The 22,565-nt window shown below is 45.1% G+C and overlaps 1 protein-coding gene across 8 annotated transcripts in view; it reads right to left on the reverse strand.

Annotated features, from left to right (window-relative positions):
• Window positions 1–22,565, reverse strand: part of LOC118504750 (transcription factor SPT20 homolog) — an 83,890-nt gene that overhangs the window by 34,323 nt on the left and 27,002 nt on the right. For 7 of the 8 annotated variants that reach the window (XM_036039664.1, XM_036039657.1, XM_036039665.1 and 4 more), the window contains one exon: window positions 18,471–19,120. In XM_036039664.1, coding sequence (XP_035895557.1) covers window positions 18,471–18,491 — 21 coding nt within the window. In that variant the 5' untranslated portion in view covers window positions 18,492–19,120. Of the gene's footprint in view, window positions 1–18,470; window positions 19,121–19,607; window positions 19,797–22,565 lie in introns of those variants that run through there. The other variant, XM_036039662.1, reaches the window with a different exon arrangement.

Here is a 22,565-nt window from a genome sequence, read left to right on the forward strand (position 1 = left end):
CGACAGTAATTCTGCATCGCTTGCACATGCACCTCAAATTGTGCAGCCAGGGCATTATCTGCCCACGCGCGTACAGCAAAAGGCCACCGAACCACCCGGCCTAAGGATTGAACCCGGGTGGTAGCCTCATTTGAAACATTGGCTAATGTAGCTGATCTCACCAGGTTCGGTTGGCTGGTGCAATGGTGCGGCCCCTATTTTTCCATAATGATGCTTAAACCGACAATTTCCGTCTTTTTGTGAGGTGGCGGCCCTCTTTTTTATGTACTGACATTTGGTTTAACAAAAAAAAAAAAACGAAACACTGAGCCCTGCGCTCAGGGGATGTTTCGCAAGAACAATGCACAAACTTCCTCGAACTTTGGTGCATATCGCGCTACATCTTGACGGTAGCAGCTCAGGCGTTTTTTTTTCTTTCGTTCCTCTGTTTCTAAACCCATCTAACTAACTCACCCATACACAGGGGGATGTAGCAGCGACCCATAACCTCGCGCAAAATCATCGACATTATCGATTCGATTTGCATGCTTACAGAACTAACTTCCAGTAGTGGCTTGGGCCAGGGAGGTCGGACTCGTTTGCGGGGCACGGAGGTTAATTCGAGGTGTCGGTATTTAGGTAACGAGGGTTGAAGGGTTGCTCCGAACCGAACCGAGCGGGTAAATGATAGCCGCGAGAGAATTGTTGCCACACATCCATCGAGTACGCGATCGGAAACAAGGAACGATGTGTCGCAATCGGGCGATGGCGCCGCATTGTTCGTTTGATTCGAACGGTTGGTTTGTGTTTTAATTCGATATGATTAAAGGTGGACCGGCTGGGTAGGAAGTATGTGTGTGGGCAAGGGCTCCGGGTGTGAAGGTTGCTAAATTGCTATCTAGACGAGGACATGGCAAGTGCCTTGCAGGAGAGCGATTGAAATGCGAAAGGAGGCTTACTATGATAGCATTTGTTATCAATAGTTTGTGAGGTGTTTAAACATGAAAGGAAGCAGGTCTTTGGTGTTCTAAGTTCTTATTCATTTTACAGGATGAATTGAAGAAAAACGTCGTAAATTAAAAATATTTTAATAGTTTTAAGTTTAGAATCTACAACTGTTCTACCAAATATTATACCAATATTATACTTCTTTGGACTCGAAAGGTCTAGTCCTGCCCGTTAACCTCGAGAAGACCAGCGCCATTATCGCCTCAGCCACCAGACCTCCCCTATTGCATTGTAGTTACTCTATTAAATTTAATGATGAATCACATTTATTGGCAAATCTTAGGACTGCTTTCATAATCTTAATCAGCTTTTAGCTTTAACGAGCTCAGGGTTATAGTCTCTCTGCGATTCTGGCTTTGCAGGACTTCCACCTTGAAAACAGAAAACTCTTCTCACTAGTTCTTACAGGAAGAACATGATGGTTCTTACAAGACTCTTTTCTTTGGCATTCCAACCTCGAAAGGTGTCGGCCAGCCATTTCTGTCTTTCTGGACTTGATTTTAGCTGAAGTAAGGTAGTCAGCCCTGCATACGGGACAAGACTTTCTAGCCCAGGTAAAATATAACGTCAAGGTATCTTCTTGTTTTTCTTCAGTTTCTTAGGTCATGCCCGCCATTTTTTGGCTTACTAGACTTTATGATACCACGTAGTTGGATAGTCAGTTCTCACTACGGGGAAACGGTCTGGGTGGGATTTGAACCCCGGCCCTGCCATATGAAGACCGGTGCCGTTGTCGCCTCTACCACCGGGTCAAAAACTTCAAGATATATAAAAATAGTAATCCACATCATCCACCAGGGTCTTGCTATTATAAATTGACAGTTTATAGCAAGGAGTAATAAAATTCCTCAGCCAAACCGGGCCAAAAACTGCTCGAGGCTGCCATAGGCACCATATACGAGGTACAAGATCGCGAACAAATATTTTTATAGCCCAATCTTACCAAACGCTATTACCAAGACTAACACCCTAACATGCTTAACTGTCACTCGGTTTATTAATCTGCCATTTAAAACCCCATTTCCTTTCGTGTCCAATTTAGTTTTCACTACCAATACAAGTACCACGGGCAGCAATGTAAAACAGCCCCGTTTCCTTTATCAGAGCACACTTTGGCTCTACTTTGTCAACCGGTGGGCTGTCATAACTGGCTGGCAACACCGTGCACTTCTAACGCAATCGTCTAATGCTAAACCGAACACGCTCCCGGGCACTCACACACCAGACCACCCGGTACCGGATCAGTGTCAGTTAATCTGACCGCACACAGGCGCGCTCACCGTGCGGATCTCGTTGCACTTTTCCCATCGTTTTGGGCAACGCAAGGGGCAATAACAATAATAAAACACATGTACCGTAATAGCGTATTTATGTAATGAGTGCTCTCACGTGTGTTCTCCCGGTTTTTTTTTTTTGCCGGGGAGTGGTCCCTTTTGCCGAGGGAGACCAAGTGAAGTTACATTTAAACGACTTTTTGTCTCTGACTGTTGTCAGCGTGGAGTTGAAGCTTTGCAACATATAAATAATACAAAACGTGATTATTCCCCATGATTCGATTGAGGCCGCGATGTTTGGAATGGTGCCCGTGGGGCTGCCTAGTGGTCACAGGTCCCTTAGGAGTATCCTGGTCGCAACGCTAGCCTTCTTACTTAGTATTCCTTAAATGTGGGATCTACCAAACCGATCCAATCATGTGTCTTTTCCTTCCATCAGGCACTACCTTTTTGTTACACATTTTACACGTTTCTTTTCTATTGCTCTGGTTTGCTGCTTTTCCCCATTGGCGATTGTACTGCAAACGGGCTCAGGACACACACACACACATAGGTTTGCCCTTTTTGCTTGATCCATTACCATGCGCACTTGGTGAGCACTATTTTTTGTTGTTGCCTTCTCTATTTTTATAGCAAGTCGGCGAAGTGGACCTAGAGGTAGTGGCGCCATCTGGCGGGTGGATACAGACGGGTATGTTGATTTTTTCGGTTTCCTTTACCAACTGGTGGTGGAATGGACAGTGAAGTGTGCACACATGATTTTCCACCCCTCAAACCCCCCCCCCCCCTCAGGTCCCTCCTTTCGTTTCATCTATCAACAGTGGTGAACGTGACAAACGGGGCCATACACGACGCTGAGCTATATCGTATCGATAGCGGAGAGGGGGCCGGGTAGGGAGGGGACTGGTGTGGTGGCCACCATTCGATCGGGCACGATATTTGCAATCGCGGACCAGTTTTGTCAGTGCGGTCGGTGTCCTGCTTTCAATACTTTTTCGACGCACCGAGCGACCATGGCCAGCCTCAATACGGGTGGAGTGAATGAAGCCCTCTACAGTGGCCACCTCCCTCGAGTCCATAGAGCGCGCAGAGGGAGGAGGAAGACAGCCATTTCGTTAGATAATAGCAGTGGCAAGGCTGCAAAAACCGACAAATCTGATCTCATTGTTCAAAAGTAAATTACTTCCTCGTTGGTCTCTATTTGTTTAAACAAGATTAGGTCAGTTTCGGTAATTGTAGACCCATTTATTTGCAGTAGTTGCGGAATAATAATTGAATTCTAGTTAATTTATAAACAGCATTTGGAGAAATATTTACTCTTGTGCTATTCAGAACAAAAAGGAATTGAGCGAAATTTAAAATTATAGTTAAGTGACCAATCACTACCTCAGCAGGCCTTATAACGTAAAATGAACCAATGAATGAACTTCAAACGAACACTCTTGTAAGTACAGTCGAATAAAACAGACAGATGAATAGGCCTGACAATTGGATAAATGAAATATTATACCCACTATTAGTCCTAGCTTTATATCCATATCATCATTATTCACCATGAAGAATTGATCTTTAAAAAGCGCAAACGACACACGACCGCTGAAATTAACTTCATCAGGGACACTAGGCATAATAAACAAATTCGCACATTCCCGAATCCACAAATCACTGCCAATAATTGTCTCCACTTCGCCAGAGGAGCTCGAAGGACGGTAGTTAACCTTTTTTGATCAATATCCGTGCTTCAGCGTGAGAGCAGCAGGTTGGTCAGATAGAACGATCGGCACCGACAAGGCATCGACCGAGAAAAGCGATAAAGTGAAAATGAGCCATCAAATAAATGGTTGAAATAAAATGGTATATTTAATAGCGCAGCGGTCGGTGCATGAAGGTGAGCTTCGGATTATTTTACATTAATTTATACCACCAGCCAACTGTTGAGCATTAACTAAAGCACTTCAATATCCGGAGTAAAGATTACCAGTCCCGATCTAGAGCAAGCTAAGTTGCGTTCTAAATGGCGCTATGAAAATGCTATAAAATTAAAGAAAAGGACAGCTCGTTTGCAAAATGTCATCACAAATGAGAATCGAGGCACCAGTTTCTGCTTTCATCCCATCACCGGAAAAGGTCTGCCAGAACTCCTTCGAGCGTCCGTCCGAGCGGCGATACTGCACACACAGTCGACTGCAATTTTTGCACACTTTCACATTCGATTGCTGATCTTCACGGTACCAAAACTCGATCATAAAGTGAAATGAAAAAGTGCGATCACAATCTATTACGAGCACCTGATCGTATTCGAGTATATCCTCACGCCAAACCTTCCACCGACGGGAGATGGATGAATTGATTGTAGCTTTTGTTTATCTTTTTCTGTATTTCCCTGCACAGAAAACGCACAAAAAGATCGTGCTGCTTCGGTGCGTAGCGTGGAGTTGAGTTCCTGCTGCTCTGCTAATCAAACAGTGGGCAGCGGCTCGGTTGGTTCGGTTGGAAAATTTTTGGCAAAACTCTCACGTTTACCAGTAGACAACAACAAAAAATGTCGGTAAAATGTAGCACTCTTTTTGGTTTTGTTTTTTACACCATCGTACAAAGCCCACCCCGACCGACCGGCTTGCCGATTGTTTGATCTTCGATGAACGATTGTTATTATTGGTGTGATGATTTGCTTGCTCATTCATTGCACCCGTTCGGCAAAGGCCCGTCGTCGTGTGCGGTGAAAGTGAAAGTGATGCCACCTGAAGCAATGGTGAGGTGGCAGGAAGGCAAAGGAAGGAACAAAAAGTGAGTGAAATACATTGATTGCAAACCATTACTCGTAAAATGGCACCCATAAACAGATAATGTGCGTATCAAAGCATGGTAATGGATGCATTTTATTAACCGTCCCGCAGATGATTCATTTTATTTGGGATTTTTCATATATTTTTTGAAAATAATTGTACATCAAATATTGAAAGATGTGGATAGAGAGAATGTTATAAGATACAGAAGTTCAAAAATAGGAAATTAAAAGAAGTTTCCTAATCTGTCAGTGGCTTTAACTGTTCTACGTAGAAGAGTGATCTCGCGATCCAGAAAATAATCTATGTGAAAAATTCATTGGGTTTTGTCCTCAAAATTCGTTTTTCTGCTAGGTTATTTAGATTAATCGGAAAAGTGTTTAGGAATGCTTGTCCCTACCTCATCACACTACCTTGGATCCAACCGTTGGTATAACAGTATACCAGTTGTTCTACAGTCATTAGCAACCGTTTACCCCAAGGCGCCTCAATTAACTATAAACTATCGCCTCGAGCACATAGTACCCTAGGCAAATAGTGTTGAAACACTCGTGTGGCAGTAAACAAAAATTGGACCAAAGAACCGACTTCTGTTACAGAACGTTGCCAACGCTCAATTAGTCCCACTGACAGGGAGCTGATGTTCACATTTTCGCACTAACCCCATCAACACCTCCCACTAATTAGGTACTTTCCGTTAACAGCACCAGCCCTGTCCAGTCCCAAAAAACCAACCCCCAAACCGTCTACGTGGGTAAATGGTTTAATTTGCTTTCGGTCAGTCTTCTTTCCCTGACACTCGACTGGGTGGCGATCGACCCTTCATCTCAATCAGGTCGCCCAACCAAAAACCGCCGCCGCATCAATCACGTAGCCGCGGCGATTTGAACGCGATTGAACGCTCAATTGCTCGAGGGCGCTAAAATTGACTTCCAATTCGTGCAGTTCCACCTTTGACCTAGTGCGCGACCGACTGCTACTACCACCATGCGGCGGTTCGTTGCCAATCGGGTGGATGAATACTATTTACTTTACCACGGTACGGTGCAAACCGCTCCGTTAGCTGTCTGTCAACCGTCCGGCTGACCCAATGCCTTCGAAACGTCAGTGGACGGTTGCGCCTGCGCTAAGAAATCAAGACATCAGCAACATGTGCTGTGCCGGAGTTTAATTACCCACTGTGGAAGTTCGTGTACAGGGGTATAGCAATAGGACTACCGGATTTGCGCGAGGTCACTTGTGCCACTCGCATCTGTAAGTGTTCCCTTTCGATACTTGGTGCAGTTGTGCGGTACAAGATTAATCCAATTTCAGGCAAACGATCGAAACGGGGCGGGTGTGGTACTACTTAAGAAACAAATCCTCAGGTTTAAACACCTCTTAAGGAAGCGAGCGGCACACGTTGAAGTAGTGCAACCGGTAGTGTAAACCGTGTGTGAGGCTGTCGATCGTGGATCGGAGTTTTAGAATCCGAGACCACACGGTTCCCTTCCTTTCGGTGGTTCGATTGCATAAGCTCATTTGAATGATACAAGGCGTGAACACCAGGTATCAAGGCAGGTCCGTGGGTATTTCTTAAGCCAAAGAAGTTTCCGCCTGCTCGGCATGACGTATGTTCTGCCCCCTTTTTTTTTCGGTGCGGCTAGTTCAAATAGAAGTAATTGGAACGGAGTTTCGAGCCCTCGGAAATTACAATGAAAGCGAGTTGCACGTGTGTGGACACCACATTAATTGACACGATACCACCTTTCCGCACCGTGGCCCGAGGACCTGTAGACACCTTCACACATTTGCTAAAGACCTTTTTCCTGCCGTTTTGACTGTGGACTATTTCCGTACCAGTCTAGCAAGTGACGTCCAACCACTCTAAACAGAACCGATCTGAAGCAACATGCAGCACCGACCATGGGCTAATTCGTAACCTCCCGCGTTACTATGTACACACCGTGCACACCCTCCGCCTAGCTGGAATTGGGCGTTGGACATAAGGCACGAATTTCTAGCCTCCCTTTTCCCGCCTCACATCATCGACCAACAGCTGGTTCAGCTTGTTGCAGGGAAGACTTTCACTAATCTTGTACACCACTTGACGGGTTCGTGGGGGTATTCGTGTTTGCCAGCCAACGGGCTGCGGTCGTTTAGTCGCCGCTCGACTTTCAGTGGTCAGTGGCCAATTAGAAGTGGTTGCTTGATCGGCCGAAAACCGTTCAGCGCTATGATACGATAATTACAACGATGAATTTGAGCAACTGCAAACAACCGGCCCGACAACGAGGCCATTTTATCGCCCTCGAGCGCGGTATGGAGGAAGACGGCGGCGGAACAGCACACACCCTTGTGCAAACGGTTGGGTGACCATCGACGAGAATGCAGTTCGGAAAATGGAGTTTTGTGGTATAGACGGGGCGGGAAAGAAAGAAGAAAAAATAAACACGTCTATCTAAACTACAACCAAAATGCCAAACGCTGGTCCACGCTGGACAACGCGTCACGACACTGGCAGCGCGAGAGATATATCGGCCGCTCGACCGAAAAACGTTATTATATCATCAAAAAAAAACTGTGCGACGCTGAAAAATTGCCCGCAAAACATTGTACAATTCAATTAGCAATATATTTCAATCTACGTATCGCTCGGAGGCGGACGATAGGGAATAGCGGAATAGCGGTGGTGGCTTACCTATGCGCCAAAGGGATGAAGATTTATTGGCCACGATTAGAGTCATTGTGTGTGTTTATTGGGTGAAGTGGAGCAGGGAAGGTAACTGCCCCGGGGAGTACCACGAATGATCGATAGGTTCGTGTACTGGAGAGCAGCCAAAGCTAGAGCCCATAGAGTGATCTATAGACGTTTGTGTCGCATGCGGCTTTTCTTTTCCTAGTCTCTCGCCGCCACAACTCGCGTGCTTTATGCGGAGGAAAATTTTATTCTTGCCAGGTGAAATATGCGAATCACCCCCTTTTTCTTGGTGGGGTGTAATAATATACGTACTCCCCAAGCGGCGGGATAATTGGAGCACCGGAGATAAATGGTTTGTGATCGGATTCTACTGGCCCCGGCAATCATCATTGTGGCTGATATGGTATTTATTTGCTGTAGCGAGCTACAGGGGTTTGTTTCCTTCCAACGTTCGCCTGGCTTGGTAGGCAACCTTTCCAATGCTCTTTCACGTGCTGCAAGGCAGTTAGATAATGGGAGATTCTTATCATTTTGAGGAGAATGTACTCTAGAGGCCTGGGTTTAAAGGTCTCGTTTTTGAGGTGAATCGAAGGGACTATGTTACCCTACATGCAGGCACATTTTTATGAGCAACAATTTTGTTTTGCGTGGTAAGTTTAAGAGCGTCCATATTTGTTTCTTCCAGGAAGTCATTATGGCTGAAATCTGTTATGAGCCTGATTCAGGACTACAGGACGCTAACAGTGCTCCGTTTCCATTTTACAAGTTTTTATAGCATCTATTTGACAGCAATCGCCTAAGTCGACATGCATTTACAATAGCGCAGTGAATAACTTAAGTAGCGATCACGGAAAATGACTGGAATCCGGCCAATAAGTCAATATTTTAAGTACAATATGACAACAATTATAACAAGTGCAACATGAGCACATGTGTGCCCCACAATCTCTCTGCATGGCTCGGTGGCAGAGTATGTGGGACACAGATGAGCTTGGGAGGTTTTTATATTCGATCACTTCCCAAGTCAGCTTGAAGCCCTGGTTCCAAGGCATCTCAGGAGATCGTGCGTTCATTCGAATGATGTCTAGGCTTAGGTCTAACCATTTCGCATTGGGTGCGCATCTCCAGCGTATAGGACGGGCTGGCTCCAAAACATGTGGCTGCGGCCTCGGATACCATGACATAGATCATATTCTATGGTCTTGTCTGGAGTACGAGGCAGCACGACCCTTATTGAACGCAGTTCGGGACATCGGCAGAAAGCCCAATGTTCCAATTCGAGATCTGCTAGGGGGCGGGGATGATGCCTACCAGAGGGCTATTTTTGAGTTCTGCCGAGCGAATGGTATTGTAGTCTAGTACCCAACCTTCTTTCCTTCCACTCCTACTGTTTGTCTGTTATATGTGTTGTATCTCGCTGGTGTGTATGATGATGAATGACTAATTGAATGAATGAATGTATGAATGAGTGCGATGATAGAGGGGCTTGGTATGGCATAGGCGGAATATCCTGGATGATCCAGGACCAAAAGCTACACCGTTGCAATGGCGTGTTGCAACGGTCAATCAATGCTGGCAAGGCAGAGGAATGGAAGAACGCTGGATCTCGACACGCAGAAAACTGACAATGGCATTTCCCAAAACAAACGGGATGAGATGATCACTTACGATACCGACCCTCACAACCAACACTACCACGACTACTGGATGACGGATATATTATTAACGGATCAACCGAGCTCACCCGGGATAAGGTGCGCTTTCACGGTTTGGAGAAGGAAATGTCTCCAAACCTTCGTGAATTGTACTAATATTTGTAATTTAGCTTTAAGCAATACGGCCAGGCCGTTCTTTATGAATAAAAAAAAAAAACAAGTGCAACATGCTCCATGTCAAATTAAATTTTCAACACTTTAATGGCTTTGTGTGTGACCAATATGACCAGGCTATCTTCCATGAATATAGCAATAATGTCTTTGTTTATGCGAAACGGTTCGCTAGAATTTTAAGCGTTGCAATCCTGTTGGATTGCCTGACAAGAGCAATCTCTAGGATGACAAACTTGCTATGGCTTGGCTTAGCTTAAAGAGAGTGATAGAGATAGGGCAACCAGCTGAACGTTGATGGTAGAAGCGGTAACCTTGTTTGGCTTCAATCGGCAGAACTGGGGCTAAATTCCGTTTAGACCGCTTCCCTACACAGAACTGACTATAAGGGTAAAATCAAGTCACAGGGAGCCAGAAATGGAAGGCCTAGACCTCTCGAGAAAGCAATGCCAAAGAGGAAGAAGAACGATCTGAAATAGCATTCACTGAAAAGCTCGGAAAACGCATCTTGTATTCAAATCGTTCAGCGGATTAGGATTAGGATTGCGAAACAATCATCATTTTTTCGGAAAAACTGTAATGTGTAACCAATGGTCGTCCCGAGAATTTTTTAGTGAAATAAACTAGCACCCTTCAACTTATTAGAATTGGTGTAGATCAGCAGACGATTGCATCAATGTGTGGTGCTCTAGCCCACATAAATGTTCAGAGTATTGTCTAATATTATACTATTTGTGGAGGATTTAAAATATCAGTCCATTATAAAAAATAGCTATACCAATCCTAAGTCGTGAAAGCCTCGTAAAGTTGAAAGCATAGAAAAGGAAATTCATTACCTAAAAAGCAGTCAACGTATAACTGATTCTGGTGTTTCAATATTATAATATTTGTCGATTCCACAGTCAATAACAACGAACACAATTGAACACGAAAAGCATGTACCAAACACTAAACACCCCAATTTTTCATTTCCAGTAAGCCACTGTTCATATGGCACCCAAACCCAGGTGAGCTTTGCTTGCCTGTTTGCATCACAGCAAACGCCTTCACTCACGAAGTGTGCCGCCCTTAGGGCCACACTAAGGCAGTACCCAACACCACCCCAACATCGATCCCGGTGCGTCCGATCGAATTGGCGTCACATTTCCTCATAAAATCGTGTGACCCAGCAATGCCCAGCAGCAGCATACAAAGGTCCGGCTGTCGGGAGGCTCTCCAGCAGCACTGCTAGCAAAAGGGACGGCCTTGATTGTATTTGCCTACATCGCAGCCAGGCTCAAACATTCAAACAACCAACCCAACAGACAGAACGAAGAAAAAAAAAACGGATCGCCTTGAACCACGCCAAACAAGCGCGCGTTGCTAAGCGTTCGCACGTTTCGATCCGGGCGCGAACCACGTTAATTCCTGTTCTTAATCTCAAACCGGGAGGAACGGGCCCGTCTCTTGGTCGAGGTTAACTACGGGTTGACGCGCAAACAAAAAAAAAGTAAAAGTAATTCACTACCCCGCTCATATAAATACACAAATACATAGCGTACCCATTTGCTTGGCACGTTCGTGACGCCGAAAGGCGGTGGCTCTGGCTTGGGCGCAAAAGGTGTGCGCAAAAAGCCCCTCCCCCCCCCCCGTTAGGCCGCGTGAGATCGCAAAAATCTACCGCGGGTTTGCAGGCTGGACTAAAGGTGTAGATGAAACTAATGAGAATCTTTTTTTTTTGGGTTCCTTTGAAGCTTGAAATTCGGTGAAGGGAAACGGACTTGCTGGACAGAACGATCGAGAGCAGAAGAGACTGCGGTACTGAAGGACAACGCTAACTAACTGCGTTCTGCTGACATTGGGCAGGGTCACAACCAGGAAGTGGAATGGTTGACTTTTGGGGTAAAATGCAAAGAATTGCGTAACTAGGCAGATTGGAGGAAATCGTTGGGATATAGAACCAGGCATGTCCAATTATTAGCATTTGAATCCAATTTAGATTATCTTGACATGAATGCTGCCAATGAGATCGAAATGATAGGTTTAGTAAGGGATGTGGGAATTTAAGCTGCCTGCTGTTAATCAATCAAGCTGTAATCGAGCAGGGAATGAATATTAAGAGCGATCTTCTGGGAGCAAAAAATTGAAACTTTAGGGTCATTTGTCCTGAAATCAGCATGCACAACATGCTCCAATTATTTTCGCAAGCAGCAAAACGGAAGGTTGATCTAACAATGTCCTAACACTGTGGAATATTTAATGGGGCTATAAAATGGAGCTTGGCAGCAACAACCCAAACCACACCAAGTACGGAGACAACAAACGTATCCAATCCTGCCCAGCTGTGGTCATTATTCCACGAAATGAATTCCAAACGGGAGCCAATTTTTAATGATGCAAAACCACCCGGCTTACCGCCCGGCCCCAGCGGCAGTCTGTGATGGGGCGGCCCGTCTCTGACCTCCCATACCCCGGCCGTATGCAAACAATGCGAACAGACAAAAATGGAAAGTAATTTCACTTCTTGCACTTGAACATTACAAACGCAACCCGCCCAGGCTCGATCATTCACGGCGGCGTCTGGGCTGATCGCGTTTGAAACCGATCATACACAACAAAAAAACGCCCATATCATAAAACAAGACATGAGTGTGTTGTATGTTCCCCAGTAGCCAAAAAAAGGGGAAATATGGATTTAATCCTCTGTAACATAACCCACACACACACACACACACACACTCATACGCGCTTAAGCGTATTCAAAACAGCTCGCTTTCGGACACGGTTTGTGGCGTGTCGTTTCACGGTTCAATGGTGAAATTCGCAATGCAAAATAGCAATAATAATAACGAGTGTGTGTCGAGTTCACCGATTCACTGGCTGCCTTCTTACACCTTAGATGTCGTTTTTCTTCCTTTACTCGCCACGGTGATACACGCCAGTTTAATATTAAAAGTGAATATTTTGAACGTAGCGTAGGGGTTCGTCGCTTGCCCGTCCAAAGCCGCTCGTTGAAGTCTTTCGTTGCTTTCGGTGCAGGCGCTTCCAAATGCACTCCCGAAACCGTGCAGAAACTTCACAAGTGGTGTGTGTGTGTGTGTGTGTGTGTGTGTGTGTGTGATGGTAGCTACCGAAATCAATTCATTTGCCATTTTGATGCGCCCATTCATTATCCGGCCGGACAGGTACAGGTACGCGAAGGAAACACAACGGCACATTCGTTACGATTGACTTTTGTGCGCTAGCGAAATATAATGCATGTTGACTTTGAAACAAGTAAAAACTGCTAAACTGTGCGCCCGAAAACCTTCCTGCGTTGTACGTTGTCACAACCCTAAGTCTGCTGGCGGGCCGCGGGCAATTGGTGTTTGCAATGCGATGCGATGGAACAAGAAACACTATTCGTTCCACGGCGAGCTTTTGTTACGGTGTGGTAGGAAATTGTTAACGCCTTAGTTGTTTTTGTTTTCCGTCGGTCATAAAGTGAGCCCTGCCTGGTCGGTCAGTTGTTCACGGATCTAGCCAACAAGAAGGGAGGAAAAAACAACATAAAAACCCACCCTTATCCTTAGCCAGAACACTTCGTCTTGTTAGCAATCGAATCGATCGATCGATCGATCGGTTTAAAGTTATCATGTGGGCTTGGGTTTCCTTATTGTCGTTCACTTGCTATACAGGTGCAGGTAGGAAAAGCCAAGAACACACTTCACACACACACACACACACACACCTTACACAACACCCGAAAGGTGGCAAAGGTGAGGCGTTACATGTTATCGCGTCGGAAAGCTACCAGTGCCCAGTGTAAGCTCGCTAACAGCAAACACATTTATAAACAGTCTATTTATGTTCCCGTCTCGCTGTTTGATAGTAAAATCACATAAAAAAACCCCTACCAAACCCAGGTGGGTAGCATTGGGTTTGCAGTTCCCTTTTCTGCGCATAGTCTAGACTCGCGGTGCACGATCGATTCCAGTGTACCGATTTTAATTGATGTTTTTAATCGCACCGTGCCGAACCGAACTGGCGATGATGTACTGGGAATATGATATGAAGAGGCGTTACACGAGACTTCGCACTGTGCATTGTGTAACAGGAAATCTAGGAGTCTGGCACCGTTTGTATTAGGCGCGAGGATTGTGCTGTTTGATTCTTTTTTTGCTTTAGCAGATCACGCGCGTGTGTCTCTGCGAGAGCACGTAATAGTACACCGGCAAACGGTGATGATTGGAAGGAAATGAGATTCAATTAACTGATTCGATAGCGATTCGGTGTAATGGCGAGTGTGTTCGGCTTGCATAAAAATCAGTGAACACCAATGGGTGATAGAAGGACAGGAAATGGTGCACATTTGTTATCTGTTATGAGAATGTCGAAACGTTTAAGCAGGAAACCGTGAACTGGCTTTCAATGTTTAATTTTTCCACAAGAACTTGGTTAAATAATATTAAGTTTTTTTTAACAAAAATCCCGCTTTTCCTGTTTCAAGGATAATTCATGAGTAAAGCATATCTCTAATCTTCTTTGATGTACAAGCATTACTGTTAACACTTATTCGCTTATGTTAGCGCCATCTGACGGGATTAAGTAATACTGCCCCTCAAATCTACTTTAAAGCGTAAAAGATAAACATTTAATCACGTGATAAATAATTGAGAATTTAAAAAAGAAAAGGGTTTCTAAAATAAAATTAAAAAATTTTATTAAAAAAACACATAAGAAAACGTGTTCTATTTATTAAATTGAGAAATTGCATGAAAATTAAAAACGAAGGCTAATAAGTCGAATTGACAAAACGGCGACACGAGCTTTGAGAAGATAAGGGGCAGGAGGGGGGGGGTGGTTTAGAGGGAGTGTGGTGGGGGGAGGAGATGCAGAAGTGGCCCAGGTCTTCACACGACAGGACCGACATTCAAAGCTGATCAGGACCGTTCCCCTACAGTGAGGACTGATTATCCAACTATGCGTTATCAATAAGTCTAGTAAGCCACAAATGGCAGGCATAACCTTAAGAGTTCGGTAGGCCAACAAAGAAGAAGATTTATAATAAGTAATGTTAGTACTTTCAAACCATGAAACCTCTCACCAAACATTTTAGTGAGAGGTTGAAATTTTGCTATTTGATGATGCGGTTCAACCGCTACAAGCCACGATAAGCTCTACACATTACAATGACTATCAGCAATTGTCTAGCACACAATTGAAAATTAGGATTCGTATAACTTAATTGCTGTTTTATAATGGTCTAGCTGATGTCTTCGTAGACTCCAGTGTGATGTATAAAATTTAATTTAGAAATTATTTAAAACACAGCTATGAGCTTGTCCATATTACTAAATGGAATAACAAAAATGGAAAACCGCTTAATCCTTACATATCTGTACCTAAATTCCCTTAGCTATTATTAGCGCCCTCTGACGGGATTCATGTACACTGAGAAAACAGAGATGATCAGCTTAATTTGACAGTAAGCCTTAAGTAAACTTTGAAGCATGGTTATGATTTTGGTCATCAGCTATTATTTAAAACCCTGCGCTAGATGGTTGGAATATCTCATAAATTGCACTGTGTAATCCGAAAGCATGAGAAAATTATGTGACACTGAAATGGTAGACTCAGTAGAACAAGAATTTTCAGACAGGCTAGGTTATAGCGATCCACTTTGTTTAGCAAATCTACTACGTCAATGTCCTTCAATATTCTCTTAAACATTTTCCATAATGTTTCCAATTTACAATACTTCTTTGAAACATATTTTCTCTTAACACATTCACGCTTATTTTCTATCATCATAACGAAAACATCTTGCAATCAAACGTGACAGTGTTAAGTACCGATTCTTCTTCAAACACTTCACTTACCTTGCAAGAACAAAACAAACAACCACAAACACACAAGCACACACACACACACACACCCACACACCGACTCCGTTATCCTGCCACAAAAACACGTTCGACACACGTCGCACCAGAACAAAGAATATTCTTGTGCACGAAAGCGAATCTCCGAAGAACCACCCCCAGGACCGCAGGAGGACGCGAGTGAGTGAAAGAACCGGAGCGTTAAGAACCGATACCTTTGCATCTCTTCCGAGGCTACGACCGAGCAGCAAAGTCGGCGACCTTCCTCCCGGGTGTTCTGTATACCTTCGCGCCCCCCATCAACCCCCCCACACCAACGTTCTATCCTCTCAAATGTCAACCACATTTTTGTGACCGCGCGTCCAGGATCCCTCGGGACGGGTTCTCTATCTCTGGAGGTCCCGATGCTTGCAAGGGAAGGAAACGGTATTCGTATCCAGGCAAAGGAAGAGAAGCAAAGTGAAAGGTTTCTTTTTTTTTCTCTCTCTCTCTCTCTGCTTCAACTAGCTCCCTCTATTTAGTCGCAGAGACGTAGCAGAATGACGCAGCAAGAAAAGTCGCTTAAACTTACGCAAGCTTAAGAGACAGACCGAGGCGTACATTTGTATATTGGTTGGAGAGACTTTTCGGGGCCCCCCTCCCCTGGCAAAGAGATGCGCATCTATCGGACGGTTTGGCCGCACCGGGTCGTCTTGCCACTTCCCCTTGCTCCTGCCAAATCGTCCAGCATCTCCTCCCCCAACGTTCGACGTGTGGCGCTGATTTGTGGTTGATTTGGGCTTCATAAAACGATGATAAAAGATGGGCACGATTGGGATTGGACATTGGATGGTGCGCTTCTCGCGCAGGAGATGAGAAGCGTCCGAAAAGGCGAGACAACCAGAAGAAAAAAAAAACACCTTCCAAAGAGAAGCGGATCGTGAGCTGGTAATAACGTTACGTAACACGTGGCATCACGAGGTATCATCGGAGGCATTAGTTGCCCCGGTGTGGATGGAGGTCGCCATCGGTAGTAGGGCTCACACCGCCGATACAACCGAGCTCGTATTTCATCCTGCCCGCAGTACGCCACAACTCGGTCAGTGTGGTGTCCGGGGGTCCGGTCCTAAGTCCGTCCTAAATCGTGTCCAGACCTCCATCCAGAGCTGGCCCTCCGTTGGCCATGGTCACGCATCGATCGGACGACCCGATGGGAACTGGAAGCTGGGGGTTGGTGCACTCGATTGCATAAAGCTCATCCCAAAACTCCCATCGCACGTCCGAAGTTTGTCCGACCGCCGTTTCTTGGACGATCTTGGACACCATCCACATCCACGCTTGGAGCGGAATTGAATTTGGAATTCAACGCAAAACGGAAAAGGTCAGCCGAACGGATCGATGGCTACAGAGCACCACACTTAAACCGGCACTCATCCGGGGCAACCCTAAATCCGGGGTAAGTACGGGTGCGAATTTCGCTCTTGCGCAAGCGAACCAGCCGTCACCGGTGGATCTGAACTTCAATTAGTCGTTAGCCGTGCTGGGTTGCTGGGTCGGATTTTCGGATGGCCAGCGTCATCCTGTACGCAGTCGGATATCGATCTGCCTACCATCATAATCGTGCACCAAAGAAACAGCACCAAAGACCGCCGACACGATCGAAACCAGCAAATGATGGTTTTTGCATTTGCTCCGTTTTTCCGTTTCGTTCTCTCGGGGGAGGCATACAGGAAATAATCATCCTTCCTGCAGCAGGGTTGCAATCATTGACATTTATATTAACGCCCCGCTCGATCTTTAGCGCACTAGATCCGTCCCGGCGGGGTTGGATGAGGGGTAGAATCGACAGGCTCGCAAAAAAAAACACAAAACTCCCAGCAAAAGGTCAGCGAACCGGCGCCAAATGAGATCAAGTAGAATGGCAGGAAGGAAGGAAAGACGACTACGCCACCGGCGGGCACCGGGCCGGGCGTCTTGAAGTGAACTTTTTCCTTCGCTTTTAATCTTTGCAGTCTCGCTGCGAATAATCTGGATGGAGAGTGGTTTACCAATGACTTCTCCGGTCGTTCTGCCCTCACCAACGCCACAGTGTCCATAGCGGTTTGTGCTCCCCCCGCCCCGAGTGCCTGAAACCGGTTCAGTGCTATGCGTTACGGACAACCGGTCAGCGGCTTCAGAGGGTGCCTAGAAAGAACGCACGAGATCCCGGATGTGGGCAGAATTCTGGTTCGGTTCACTTACTTTCGGGAGTCCAGGGTTTTACTTGTCTCGCTTTTGTTGTGCTACGAACGAGGCGAACCGAACGATTTGGTCAACTTTGCAAATGTCAATTCGTTGAATGTTTGACATTAATTTAGATGAACAAATACGGTTTCGGCACTGGTTCGATAGGTCACTGTTGCGAGGAAGAATATTTGGAGATGGTAAAAAGCGTAATGTTTGCTGCAAGACATTAAGAAAGGAATTCATTTGATAGATTGGTTAAAATAGCTCAATTTCATCCATATCCGATACCCTACAAATATGTTTATTGGCATTGTCAGCCAACTCCGCCAAATATCTTCCGACGTATATCACCTCCAAAATGGTGTTAAAAATATTGAAGAACAGACAATAAAAGATTTTAGTTGTTAAAGCTCATTAACTAGAACCTTAATAAGCTCATGAAAATCAAGAAATGCATTTTAAAATATTCACTTCCCTTTCCAAATGCAAATTAGAACCGCCCAGAGAGCCAAGTATCATGCCCAGTCATGCTGATTCTAGAGATCCTCAAGGTTCTTTTTCCCGTCGGTCATCGGCAAAGGTTACGGCGCTTGGCAGACGATGGTGGCACGCGATGCCATTATCTGTGATCTGGTTTAAGGCAAACCAACACGTCGTCGCCGAGACGCATAAAATTTGTACCGAAACGCTAATGAATTCCATCCGATTTCCTTTCCATTTCTAGCTCGGACGGTAGGCAGCTGATCTTTACGAGCCCAAAACCCCACGGCAAAGGTTAGGTATGTGACTTTTCCCACTGCCGATTGCATTTGCAAAATGGTTCCCCCTGCCCGAAGTGAGGATTCTCTGAGATACTGAGCATAGCTTACCTTTCTGCATAAGTTGGCCATGAAGGCACGCTGCGCTGGTCCGGTCCGGGGGCTCAGAACGTCGCTTCCCACCAAAAGGCCGGGATGGATGGTACGGTTTGGCAGCGCTAGAGCGCTCGGTTCCCTCCGGGACGTCCCGGGGGTTTTCGTGCTGGACACGCTCGATCCGGCTCACTTCCGGCTGTACGCGGTGGCTTTATTCCGATCGAACACTCGACCATTTGCCTGTTTCATGGTCGTCCCGGTTGTTTACCGCGTTGCTGTCACTCGTCGGCGGGTCACACAATTTTGCAAAAATCAGACTCAAACACACGCACCCTGCCAACCGGTGCCTGAAATGATCCGATAGGCACGACGATCACGGCTGGAACTTGCACGATTACGCAAAATTCACTCAAAAAATTATGGACGATTTTTTATCTCCTTCTCTCACACACACGTCACACGTCACACGCTCACTTATTCACTCACTGCTGACGCCGTACTTGCTTCGGGGAAAGGTATTGATCACGGCGATTGATGACGATCATGTAACAATGATGTCGCCTCTCGGTGTGTTTCTCACTGTGTGGTTGCACTTATTTCGCAAATTTCGTTGTTGGCGATTAATAAACGTCGCCGACTGTCGCTGAAATGCTGCTGGAAGACCACTAAAAATGACAACCATTATTTTCACTTTCTCATCATAACCACGCGCGAGTTTTCACTCGCCAGGTAATGATTCATAAAACAAAAAGTAACGACAAGTTCTTATGGACGATTAAGTTCACTGTCATTCGCTTCTGTTTCACTTTCATTCTCTTCCTTTACTGCTCGGTTTGCCGTTTCGTTAGCTTGTTTTATTTTTGTGTTCGTTTTAACTTTTTTTTACCAGATAAGATATGCACGTTTTATAGGGTTTTTCGTTGTATCTTTGTCTCCTTATTTAACTCTTTCTTTCCATCAAACACTATCGTACAGTTCTTTTCAATTTCGTTTGCGATAAAAAATCCCCGCTTTTCGTTAACTTTCTGTTTCTTGTCCTTTTTTCATTCTTTTTCTACTTCATTTTTCTCTTCACTGTTCTCATGTTTCTGCTGCTCGTATCAGTAAGCAAATGCAGTCTGTTTTGTTTTGTTGTTGATTCTTTTCTTTCACCTTCGATTTTACTGGGTTAGTGGATCGGTCTGGTTTCGGCAGCATGGCCGCAGCTGACAGGTCACACCGTACCGTGCCAGACGGCGCATATTACCCCGCACGAGCGGAGTGTTTCTCAACGTTCAATATGGTGACGCTAGGTGGTGGTGCATAATGTGGTAGACACATTTTTTGATAACATGTGCGTACAGCGGCCGCGTAACATGTGCCACTCGGTAGAAATAATCGCTGCACCGATTATGGGTTTCGGGCATGTGCCGAGGTTTGAAGTGATAGAGTGAGAAAAAAAAGGAGCAAGCAAAACACCGGTATAGCAAGGCCTTTTCATGGGGTTCAAAATGGGTCGAGGTCGATAATGTTCCGCGGCGTGCCAGATTGGGTGGTAGTGGACGGAAAATTGAAAACACATCGTGCAGGGAGTGCAACGTTTACGAAGAAATTTATGCACGATTCAATTTACATAATTGTAGCCGAGAGAAACCCGCCTGATTTATGCTGATGCTGCCCGTTAACGTGTCCTTGCAAGGGAAAGTTATATCGCGTTCTAAAACGCCCCTTGTTTACTGTAATTGTACCGTTTCAGAAGTAATAATCAGGAAAGTCCGGTTTACTATGATTGCTTGTAGCTTTGTGTAGCGTATAAATCAAAACAATTCGTTTACTCGGGCACAAAATAAACGGGTGTCGTTTTATCCGTGTTACTTGGGATTGACAGATCTGGCATTTTCAAATTGACTGTTTGATTGTCATCCCTTCTGTATGTGAAATAAACAATGTTATTTCAGTAATTACCAATCAGTTGAGTTTTGGTAAGCTATTTGGCAAAAAATTTCTTAAATAACTAAATCATAATAGACTAATAGCCATGTAATTTGAATTCGTTAAGTTGGGCTAGTTTTGAGTTGTTCCAAGCATTATTTTCTTGAAATTCTTCAAGGAAATAAAATTGGTGTCATTTTTTAACAAATAACCTGAGCTAATAAAAGAGAAAAATTATCTGTATTAATCTTCTTTTAAAAATCTTTATTAATTGAAGTATTCATCTTTCGAAAATGAACAAAACATTTGCTGTAAAATGTGTCTGTTATTTCTCACTTTAAATTAATCAGTTTGCAGATAATTGCTTGTAATGTAGCGGAAACTTATAAATTCATTATTGGCCAATCAATTCAACACCGTCACGCTGTAACGAGATCAATTAAATCCAACAACGTATTTCCCCACCAATTCTAACGATCGCAAATATTTCGCCAATAAATAGCAAACTTCACCATGTGGCCACGAATGGTCGCTCACGTCCGCCACCACGAAAGCCACGCATGCAAATGATTGTGTGCCTAAGGTGCTCCTCACAGCACTTGACCGAGCTCTGGCTCATCATCAATTCCAAACGATCGGTTTTGGGCTGGTTAGGAAGCGCATACACCAGAGGGTAACGGGCGCAATGGGACGCGTTCCATAAGGCACGCTCGAAGGCAACCTGCTGGCGAACGGCGGTCCGGATAATTGCACCTTACCGAGCCGTACCGAACCGAAACCGTGTGCCAATGACAAACCAGCGGCGGCGGCGGCGGCGACCAACCAAATTGGTGATTCAATTGAACCGTTAATTGCTTTGACATTAATACCTTGTTCCAGTCGCGTTTTGCGGACGCAAAGAATGCGTTCTACTGCCGGTTGTCCCTGTGCGCTTTAAGGTCAGTCTAGAGCCGGGTGAGCCCGTGGAATCGATCGGCCGAACGCGAACGAACGATCGATCGCCCCTGGTGACAGCTCGATGACATAAGAGCGAATGCAAATGCGAACTTGTGGGAGGCGATCGGTCGGAATTATAACGGTTCCTGTCACCGATTGCGTAAGTTTGCAGGTTTTGTGGTGGTTTTTTTTCTCGCGTGTTCGTTTTTTGTGTGCTACAAACTCTATCTTTCTTCGTTTTGCGTTACGCTCGTGGCGTTGATGCGGCGCTGATGGAAATGGGTGCGCAGTGTTTGTATTTGCTCGCATTTTATTTTTTGTGGCGAGAACTTGCCAAAACCGTGTGGCTGTGCTTCCTGTTGGGTGCAACAGTTTGGAGGACAAAACATCGGCATCGTTCGGTATGCGGAAATTACGAAAAACCCGAACCCGATGATCAATCAATGCACAAACGTGTCTCCGGCGGTGGTGGCAAACTGAGGACGGCCGGTTGACGATGATGATGAGCGTGTTGACCGGTTTTACCCATGGGGATGGTAATTTATGCCCGCCCAGTGTATACTCGAGCTCATGGCTCGGTGCAGATGATCCATTCCTCGTGGATCTGTTGCTGGACAATGTTAATGGGCAGGTTGCAACAGTGGGGAATGGTTTGGTAGATGTGATTGTCGAGTATCAAGTGCTGTTGTTGTTCACAAACGCGCTCTCGGTTACGGATCAAGTGCATTCCGACGTACCTTCAAGGGTATGTCTTTTAAGTGATAGATGTATTGACGCATTGAGATCAATAAATGCCTTGAACTTTCTTACAGCGTTCAGTAACAAGGTTAGCAGTTTTGGTTTTGTTTAAGATTTGGATAGCCTACTCCAAGTGGATCTGAAGAAGAGTTTAGGATGCCAGTGTCCTATCTATTTTGAGTGTAAATGATTTCATCAAATATTCAAATATACAAACTGGTTTAAATTTGATACAAAACTTAGCAATATTAATTTTTTTTTTATTCATGAAGAACGGCCTGGCCGTATTGCTAGCAATATTAGTTATTTTAAAATAATTGATACTAATATCATTATGGTGAAGGTGGATGGAAAACTTTCAGGACAACCCTATGTTACCACGAAGGGTTCACGCCAGGGAGATGGGCTTGCCTGACTCCTTTTCCATCTGGCGCTAAAGAGAGCTATCCGCGACTCGGTGGTGAAAACTCCAGGGATCATGACATAGACATCATTGGTTTGAGGCTCTTCTACGTAGCAGAAGCT

This window comes from Anopheles stephensi, chromosome 2, assembly GCF_013141755.1.
Source record: "Anopheles stephensi strain Indian chromosome 2, UCI_ANSTEP_V1.0, whole genome shotgun sequence".
Classification (NCBI taxonomy): Eukaryota; Metazoa; Arthropoda; class Insecta; order Diptera; family Culicidae; genus Anopheles; species Anopheles stephensi.